Source organism: Pavona decussata, unplaced genomic scaffold (genome assembly GCF_977016875.1).
Source record: "Pavona decussata unplaced genomic scaffold, jaPavDecu1.1 SCAFFOLD_971, whole genome shotgun sequence".
NCBI lineage: Eukaryota > Metazoa > Cnidaria > Anthozoa > Scleractinia > Agariciidae > Pavona > Pavona decussata.
The window spans coordinates 35,001-45,000 of record NW_028145963.1 but is presented as its reverse complement, the minus strand read 5'-3'; the positions used below and the strand labels follow the sequence as shown (position 1 = coordinate 45,000).

At 41.5% G+C, this 10,000-nt stretch overlaps 1 protein-coding gene across 1 annotated transcript in view; it reads left to right on the top strand.

Moving 5' to 3' along the window:
• Nucleotides 1-6,053: 6,053 nt before the first annotated feature.
• Nucleotides 6,054-10,000, top strand: part of LOC146448368 (uncharacterized) — a 17,068-nt gene continuing 13,121 nt past the window's right edge. The window contains exon 1 of the mRNA XM_085102639.1: nt 6,054-6,148. Coding sequence (XP_084958765.1) covers nt 6,085-6,148 — 64 coding nt within the window. The 5' untranslated portion in view covers nt 6,054-6,084. The remainder of the gene's footprint in view (nt 6,149-10,000) is intronic.

Genomic DNA, 10,000 nt, shown 5'->3' with positions numbered 1-10,000 from the left:
TGTGGTATTAACAATGATTTTACAGTAATTTGAACAAGACAACATTACTTGCTTTTGTTGTTTTACAAGCATCATCAATGCAATGTTTAAAGGTACCTTTACTGAAATGATTTCACAGAGAATGACAAAAAGGGCTCTCACTCCCTTCTCTCAAACTATGTGGAGATCGAGAGCTTCTTGTGTGACTTGAATTTGAAGAAAACGAAGGGGAAGGTACCACAGCGGGTATTGGTTGAAATGAATTGTGGTTTCCATTCCATGGGGCATGATCACGTTGAGAAGCAAACTGATGTGGGGAAATAGAAGAACCTTGGTTTACAACGCTTGGAGCAATATAATTCCCATGATAGTTTGCATATTGTGGTTGTGGGGAAGGGTTAGAATGTGTGAGAAGCATTTGGTAAAGTTTGAGCTCATGCTCTCTGGATTTCTTTATATCTGATTTTAAGAATTTAATGAGCTGTTTTTTGTAGGGTCATTCTCTATTGCTGTTCTCATGAGGTGAATGGCTTCAACAAGTGGGTCTTCTTTTTTCTGCCTCTTTGTTGGAACTGATTTTACAGGTACAAATTCTCCAACAGAGCTGTTTTTGTGCTCATCAAGAATGCCTTCAATTTCTGTCGTCTTACTGAGCCTTGTAAATTGCGACTGAGTTTCTTAGCAAAATAAACAACAATGTTCAAAATAAAGTTTCTAACAAAGTGTACAGTTTAGGTTGCAAAGTCCTGAAAACGGGCTGGTGGTTTGACAGTACGACCACTCCTTGTAACAGTTGGAGGGGATGCAGCTTCCACATGTTCAGCAGCAGGTTTCACAACAGGTGGGGGGTCTGTTTGTAGTACTGATTGTAGAGGCTCAGCTACTGGTTTGGCAACAGGGTGGAAATCTGACTGCGGCACTGATCGCAGCTGTCGGCGATTTCGACGGTAGGTTCGACCACCCGATACAACCACATATGAACGGGGGCCAATCATTTTCTTGCAAACAGCTTCTGACCAGGTAGATTCTTTTGGCCTCTTCATCCTGACAGTCTGTCCAGGTTGCAACTCAGGTAATGCTGTACCTTTCAGGTTGTAGTAGAAAGCCTGCTTTTGCTTAGAGTTAATCAGTTTATCTTGCACAACCTGTGGGGGAACTGACTTAGGCTCTAGTTGTTTACTTGACAGCGGTAACAAATTGCGTGTTCTCCTGCTGAACAACCTTTGTGCTGGGGATGAACCAATTTCCGTAGGCGTGTTACGATAGTCTAGGAGGGCAAGATAAGGGTCAAACTTTCCATGCACGGCCTTCCTCATGATGTTTTCACAGATTTTTACCGCACTTTCAACCTTTCCGTTACTTTGGGGGTTCCGTGGAGAGGAAGTGATGTGTTGAAAGTGCCAGTCACTTGCAAAGTTTGCAAACTCTGCAGAAGCATATTGTGGTCCATTGTCAGAAATGACGATTTCCGGAATTCCATGCCGGCTAAACTGCATTTTCAACTTCTCAATAACAGTTCTGGAATCTGTCACGTTAAGCTTATCCACCTCGAAGAAAGAAGAATAATAATCAACAGTAATCAGGTACTGCCGCTAATCAAACAAGAACAGATCTGTGCCAACCTTTTGCCAAGGCCTTGATGGAATTTCATGTGGCATTAGTGGTTCTCGAGGCTGTGCTGGCTTGTACAAGTTGCAGATATCACACTTGAGAATGAAATCTTTTAACTCGGCATTCAAGCGCGGCCAGTAGAACACTTCTCTGGCTCGTCTAAGGCAGCCCTCAATACCAAGATGGGACGAATGGACCTTTTCCATCATTTCCTTTCTTAACTTGGCAGGTACAATGAGGCGCTCGCCCTTGAACAGCAAACCATTTTGGGCTGTGATTTCATCTCGAACTTGGAAGTATGGCTTGACCTCAGCTGGAACTTAATCTAGGGTTTTAGGGCAACCTTCTAGGACATTGGACATGAGGATATGAAGGATGTCATCCGAGGCGGTGCCCTCTTTGAATTCCTTCAGTCGTGCTTCTGAAATAGGGAGATCCTCCACAAGCACTATCTCCTCGAGCTCATTGAAAAACTCGGTCTGTGAAGGAGGTTCGTCGAGATAGGCTCGAGACAGGGGATCAGACATTACCATCAAGCTTCCTTTTTGATACTTGACATTAAGGTTGTAACGCTGTAAGCGAAGCAACATCCTTTGAAGACGCTTGGGAGCAGAACCAAGGTCCTTCTTAAAGATGGCTTCAAGGGGTTGATCATCTGTTTTAACATGCACCACATCTCGACCATACAGGTACGTATCAAACCTCTCACATGCAAAAACCACGGAGAGAAGTTCCTTCTCAATCTGAGCATAACGACTTTCCGCTGGAGTTAGAGCTCTTGAGGCAAATGTAACTGGCTGTCCCTCCTGAAGTAAGGAGGCGCCAAGTCCACTGAGAGACGCATCACTTTCAATTGTGACTTCACGATTAACATCATAAAACTTCAACACTGGAGCTTCACAAACAAGACTCTTGATACTTTGGACAGCTTCATCATGAACAGGCAGCCAACACCATTCAGCATCCTTAAGCTCCAGTCGCCTTAATGGCTCGCAGAAACTTGACAGATTTGGTAAGAACTTTGCTAGGTAAGTAACCATGCCAAGAAATCTTTTCAAGGATTTGACATCTGTCGGGACAGGCATGTCACGTATGGCACGAACTTTGTTTGGGTCAGTCACAACACCATCCGCTGAGAGTAAATGGCCCATGAATGGTACACGTGATAGGCGAAGCTTAATCTTCTGAAAATTAAGTGTTAGATTCAACTCACGGCATCTTTGTAGAAAGGCGGTTAAATTCTGATCATGATTCTTCACTGCTTCATCTACCGTGTCTCCAAATCCACAAACAAGGAAATCATCAGCAATTACTTCAACTCCTTGCAGACCCTCAATGGCTTCATGCATCTTCCGCCGCCATATCTCAGGCGCAGAACTAATGCCGAATGGCATCCTCAGCCAACGGAAACGGCCAAAAGGGGTATTAAATGTGGTTAGGTAACTGGAGTTCTCAGTCAGTTTAACTTGCCAAAAACCACTTTTGGCATCCAAAACACTGAAAACCTTGGCATTGGTAAGACGAGAGGTGACATCTTCCACTGTCGGTAAGGGATAGTGAGAGCGCTTAATTGCAGTGTTCAAATCTTTAGGATCCAAACAGATGCGAACTGATCCATCCTTCTTGGGCACTGCTAGGACACTGGATACCCAATCAGTTGGCTCAGTAACAGGAGTAACTATCTTGTCAGCAACCATCCTGTCAAGCTCTGCCTTCATTGCTTCCTTCTTAGGAACAGGCACTCTTCGTGGGGGGTGAACTACAGGTTGCACATCCTTGCTGAGCTCAATGCTGTATTCTCCAGGTAAACAGCCAATACCTTGAAACACATCAGCAAAAAGGATTAGTAGAGGATCCTTTGTGACATTCTCAGAAACTGCTGACTCTTTCTTTGGAGCTGCAACTACATTATTGACAGAGGTATCAACACCAGGTACCATAATCTTCACAAGACCCATGCCTTGGGATGACTTCAAACCAAGCAAAGGAGTAACATCTTGATCAACAATAACAAAGTTAAGTTCATGCTTGCTACCTTTATGTGCCACATTCAGCCTTGCAAAACCAAGAGCCTTTCGCTTTGACCGATCGTGCATAACTAGTGTGATGTCCTTAGGAACAATGTTAGCTTTACTGTAATCTTTTGTTGCCCTGATGTAATCCTGTAGTGGCAAGATATTCGCAGAAGAACCAGTGTCAATTTGAAAGGTTACTGATGCTGAACCATTCAAAGTAAGCGAAACAAGAGCTTGATCTTTACCACTGACACTATGAACGTAAAAGACTTCTTCTTGTTCGACCATGTGAACTTTTGCATCTTCAGACTTGCTTCGGCACTTGACTGCAAAATGGCCTTCTTTACCACACTTCTTGCATTTCTGACCTGAAGCTGGACACAATTTCCTTTCCAGTGCATGTGTACCACCACAAAACAAACACTCTTTAATCTTGGGAGGGTCCTTGCTGGGAGGTTTGCGGCGCGGAACTTTCCCGCGCTTGGGTTTCGACCTTTGCCCCGCTGCATTAATATCTTCGTTAGCTGAAAATTCTTCTGAGATTTCTGTCGCTCGCGAGTGAGTAACTTGACTTGCTTTGATAGTTTCGATGGCTTTATCTAGGTCGAGGTCTCGCTTTCCAAGAAGCTTTTCACGAACTCTGTCATCCTTCACACCAAGAATTAGCCGGTCGCGAACGAGCGATTCACGAAGTGCGCCAAAACCACATGATTCTGAAAGCTTCATCAATGCAGTTATGTAACTATCAAGCGATTCATTTGACCATTGCTCACGTTTGAAGAAAACATATCTTTCGTAGGTTTCGTTACGTGCAGGGACACAGCGCTCCTCGAACTTTTCCAAGACCTTGTCAATTTTTAGAGCGTCCGACGAGTTTCCCCATTGAAAGGTTTCGTACATGTCCATTCCTTCTTTGCCGATCACATTTAACAACGAAGCCACCCGAACTTCCTGTGCTTTCTTGTGAATGCCAGCCGCTAGCTCGTAAAACTTCCATTCACGACGAAATGATTTCCAATTTTCTCCTTGATGCAAACGGTCGGAAAGATTCAACGGCGAGGGGATTTTAGCGGTAGTACTAACAGCAGCCATGTAAAACGTGCGACGATCCAAACACACTCGAACGAAAACTATAGACTTCAGTGAGCCTACCAATAACGGACGAAGCGTTGGACTTGAAGACTTCCAAGCTAGGAAGTGAACCTTGATAATTTGGTCTAGATCCCGCTCTCTGACATCATGTTACGATCAACGTAAGGACACCGAGCATCAACAAAACTCAACAACTTTAATGGCGGCGAGCAAAAGACCACGAGGTCAGATTACATAACAATAAATCACGTGATACAGAAATGCATGCTAATTTATGCAGTATCACAACACTCTCTTCTTGAAATCGTTTTATACCACTTGCTGTTTTTATGGTCAAAGCTACACGCTTACATTCTGATATAAGCTTCTTGAACTTTGATCTGAGTTGGGGCACAGTAAACTGAATATTTTCATTTCTTGCCTTCCATCTGACCTTTAGTTGATCAAGTATGGCAGCATAAATCTGTCCATTTTTCTGGGTCTTGACATTGATAAAAATGAATTTTGTTTTGTAATAATCACTGCCTATTATAATATCTACAGCATCATTTAATATTTTCTGAGTCCACTTTGCTTTCCTGCCTGCTTTCTTTCTTTGTTTTTTTTGTTTTTTTTTTTTGCCATATTTTCTCATTCTCTCTTCTGCTTGCTCAGAACTAGAGTCCTCTTCATCTTCTTCACCCCCATTTTCATTTTCTTCCCTATCACTCTCATTAGACATCTGTAATGACTCCTGTTCTGCAACGCTATGTGATCAAGAAGGCTAATTATAAAATTATTCTTAATTATCTGTCTCTTCAAATGGACAAGTTTCTCTTTCTAATGTGATCACAAATTAATCAGAACTTGTTTTTTTCCACCTTTTAATAATCACATTTATTTTTCTAGACACTGCTTCTTTAAAAAAGGTACCTAACATAGGTTACACTACACAATCAGTCATTGATGACTGACCCCTTAATGTCCAGGCTACCACGTTCTTTCTGTCAACTAGAAATTTAATTTATTCAAAGTTCCTTGAATGCGAAAACTATTAACCCCTGATTAACAGGGTTCATAGATTTCTCCACTCTGACTTTTAGCTTCCTAACCAGCAACCAGACATATTCTTTCCCAGGCCTTTATTTTCTAATCCTCTATCTGTTGTTTAGTTGTTTAATATTCGGCTAGAGTCCGCAACACTAAAAAAACTGCTGCTCTTATAAAATTGGCGCGTAACAGGAGGCAATCTTCAGTTAATTTACTTCTTTAAGTCATTCTGCATATCTCGTATTTCGCATAATTATGCAAAACTCATTCCTCCTTTTACCCTCACTGTGGAAAAACACATAAAAATTACATTGGCAACAGTCCACACCAAAGCCTCTGAGTGATATTGGCGGAGAAAATGACCGTCTCTTCAGGGAAGTTGCTGCTGATTGTGGCCATTTATCTGTTAGAAAAGGCTCAAGGTACGTTTAAACATCGTTTGGGCGCTTTTCATTTGCTAGAACTGATCGGAAAGCCTCACCAGGAGGCTCATCAAATACCATTCAGGACTATACTTTCTGATAATGGTCGAGGTCAGCCATTTTGAAGGGATTTGGAGGACTGGCACGTAGTCAGTTGTTCGAATGTTACGTTGTATTTCTGAACAGACCGTTTCGAGGATCTGCCAGGTCAGTTGTAACAAACGAAAAGATGGCATCTTACAAACTTTTCCTTCTATAAAAAGTAAAGCCGAGTTCGAAATCGCGTGATAAATTTTCTTTAACAACCGAAAAGTGTCAGTTTGTTTCTTGCTAAATCCAAATCCGATTGTTATTCTCTTTTCCACGAAACATATATGCTAACTCTTAATAGACTTCAAAATGCAAGGTTTCTCACGCAATCCTTTTTGAGGTAGTCTATGTTGTGGTCCGCGCTGGGAAGGGAAATGGAAGTGGGAAGCGGCTGAGCGAGCTCGGCGAGACGTGGGCAGGTGTGCAGCAAAGCTACCATTTGTTCCGTTTTGCTTTTAGTCAATTAAGGTTACTTATAGGGAAGGAAGTTCGACTTTTTCTCAAAACATTTTATTTGGGTGATTGTTAAAACAAGAAAGGGATGTGGAGTTTCGTGAAAACAGCAGTTAGAAATCTCAAAAAGAACGCCGAGTTCAAAATACACGGTTTCTCACGCGATCTTGTTTGAGGTAGTCTATGTTATAGTCCGCGCTGGAAAGGGAAATGGAGGTGGGAAGAGGCTGAGCGAGGTCGGCGACGCGTGGGCAGGACAGTGCAGCAAAGCTACCATTTGTTCTGTTTTGCTTTTAGTCAATTAAGGTTACTTACAGGGAAGAAAGGTGGACTTTTTCACAAAACAATGTTTTTTGGGTTATTGTTGAAACAAGAAGGGATACAGAGTTTCGTCAAAACAAGACTTAGAAATCTTAAAAAGTACGCGAGTTGGTAGGAAAAGCGGTGTACGAGTGCAGGTGTCACAATCCAATTTATGCGGAACTGTGTTGACATATTACGTGGCAAAAATTTACCAGCGATCTCGAATTACCGTCAAATTTGCATATTTTTGTTTACATCATGTTCATCGCATGTCACGGCATTGTATGTAAAATTTTACTGTGAAACAGCGTGCCATTATGGATTCAAACATTGCGTAAAAGGTTGTTACGAAGAAAGCGAAACTAGAAAAGTCGCCTTGGCTGAAAGGTAAGAAAAAACCGGGACCAAAGAAGATCCAAAAATCATTTGACTAAGACAAAAAACTTCAGCCGGCGGAGAGCGACAAGGGTTCTTGTAGCCTGCGTAGCTGGCGGTTTTGTTCGCGCGGGGTCAAAAAGAGCCCCCACGAGAAAAACCGCATGCCGGATATCTTGGTTTTTTTGCCGCCCACTTTTAACACTTTCGTGGATCTAATTAAAACAGCCAATCACAGCGAAGGCGTAATGCGAATCTTTGTCAGCAATAATTTCAATATCAATAGGTGTAATGCGAGCTCCAACAATAATTACAATATCTCAAACAACAGTAAAGCCTCACCATCTTTGCACATAGATCTCAATAATGAGGTCACACGTCTTCGCTAAGAGCATTTCTTCGCTCGCCAAAGCAAGGAACGTGAAAATTAAATTTTTACTAAAACTAGTCGGCAGAATCGCCATTACATCATTCTCATAGAGTAACTCCTTCACAGCCGTTTCTTGCTCTCTCTTTAAAACAAATTCCCTGGTTTCGCTTTGAAAATTTAGGAAATTTAGGGCTTGCGAAACCACAGGTCACCAAAGCGTATGTGACACAGGTCACCATGCAAGCGCGATAGAAGAGTTTGTATGGCGTTAAAATTAAATCGAAATTTAGACAATATTCCTACAAAAACACGCAATAAATATAGTAAATCCTGAAAAAGCTTACCCGATGTGTTTTGTTGTGTTTTCAAGGCTACTCAGTGCTTCAAAAAAACAAGAGAATGATCACTTATGCAGAGCTGAAGACACCCGAATTTGTAACCTTCTCGGTGGAGTTTTTTATGCATAAATCAATTAATGTTTTTGAGGCGATGGTGACACGCGTTAGGTCGGTGATTAACTGACTAAAAGATCATAAATATCGAAAATGTTTAACAGATAGGAAAGAATTAACTGTAATTGCTTATGGCAACAAATTGCAGTTGCTATCACCCAGTAAATATAATTCCTTATTTTCCGCGTCAATTTTAGCAATAATATTCTCAAATAATATTCTCCCAGGCCTTTATTTTCTAATCCTCGATCTGTTGTTTAGTTGTTTAATATTTGGCTAGAGTACAGAACACTGAAAAAAAAAAAACTGCTGATCTTATAAAATTGGCCCAAAAACAGGAGGCGCTCTTCAGTTAATTTATTTCTTTAAGTCATTCCGCATATCTCGTATTTCGTATAGTTATGCCATTCCGCATGTCATGCCACATGCCATTCCGCAAACTCGTTCCTCCTTTTACCCTCACCGTGGAAAAACACATAAAAATTACATTGGCAACAGTCCAAGCCAAAGCCTCTGAGTGATATTAGCGGAGAAAATGACCGTCTCTTCAGGGAAGTTGCTGCTGTTTGTAAGCATTTATCTGTTAGAAAAGGCTCAAGGTACGTTTAAACATCGTTAGGGCGCTCTCCATTTGTTAGAACTGATGGGAAAGCCTTGCCAGAAGGCTCATCAAATACCATTCAGATCTATACTTTCTGATAATGGTCGAGGTCTGGGCCATTTACAAGGGATTTGAAGGACTGCCACGTAGTCAGTTGTTCGAATGTTACGTTGTATCTCTGAACAAACCGTTTCTAGGATCTGCACGGTCAGTTGTAACAACTGGGAAGATGGCATCTTACAAACCTTTCCTTCTATAAAAAGTAAAGCCGAGTTTGAAAATCGCGTCATAAACCAAGAAGTGTCAGTTTGTTAGGGGTATCGAATGGTACCATTTAATTTAAAAGTGCTCGAAAAATTTGGCCTTTGCTCGAATTGCTCGCAAAAATTACACGGGTGCTCGCTTGCTCGTGCTCGCAAAATTTTTCCAACTGCTCGCATGCTCGCATTCTCGTTAACATGTGCTCGACTGCTCGAAATTTCGTTAATCCTATTAATAAAAGAGAGATTTTGGCTAGCGGAAAATTTACGAAGCACTCGCGCTGCTCGCCATCTGTATTTTTCTGAGGTGTTCGCTGCTCGCCATCTGTATTTTTCTAAAGTGCTCGCTGCTCGCCATCTGTATTTTTCTAAAGTGCTCGCTGCTCGCCATCTGTATTTCCTTAAAGGGACACAGTCACCTGGTGCACATGCCCATTAGATACCATTTCTTAGCTGATTTGCATATCATACTGCGTCTCGCGCTGAGAAGCGCATCCTTTAAAAAATCTAAATAAACCTTGTCGAGTCGAAGTGTTTGCCAGTCAAAATTATTATAGTGATTACAGACCTAATGTCATATTAGAACACTCATTTTCTTGATACCATGGAAAATTCACTGATGGACTTGTCCAGGGAAAGCCAAACGTCAACGAATACCTCTGAAGTCGAAGAATAATTTAATTGCTTATTTCGGTATCCGGTCGTGTGAAAAATTATCTTAGCTGTTTCTACGTTTCACAGTGTTTGCATAAGAAGCAAATTGAGTTCAAATATTAGCGAATCGCCTAAATAGCAATGTAGCGAAACGACTTTATAGCGAAACTACCGGTAAGCTTTATTTCTGCTTTAAATCATATATTTTGCGTTTATTATAATTTCGTTTCTACAACTTCTCCGTTATCTAAATTTAGGAACCAAACCCATGTCATTACAAGAGCACTTGCTCGA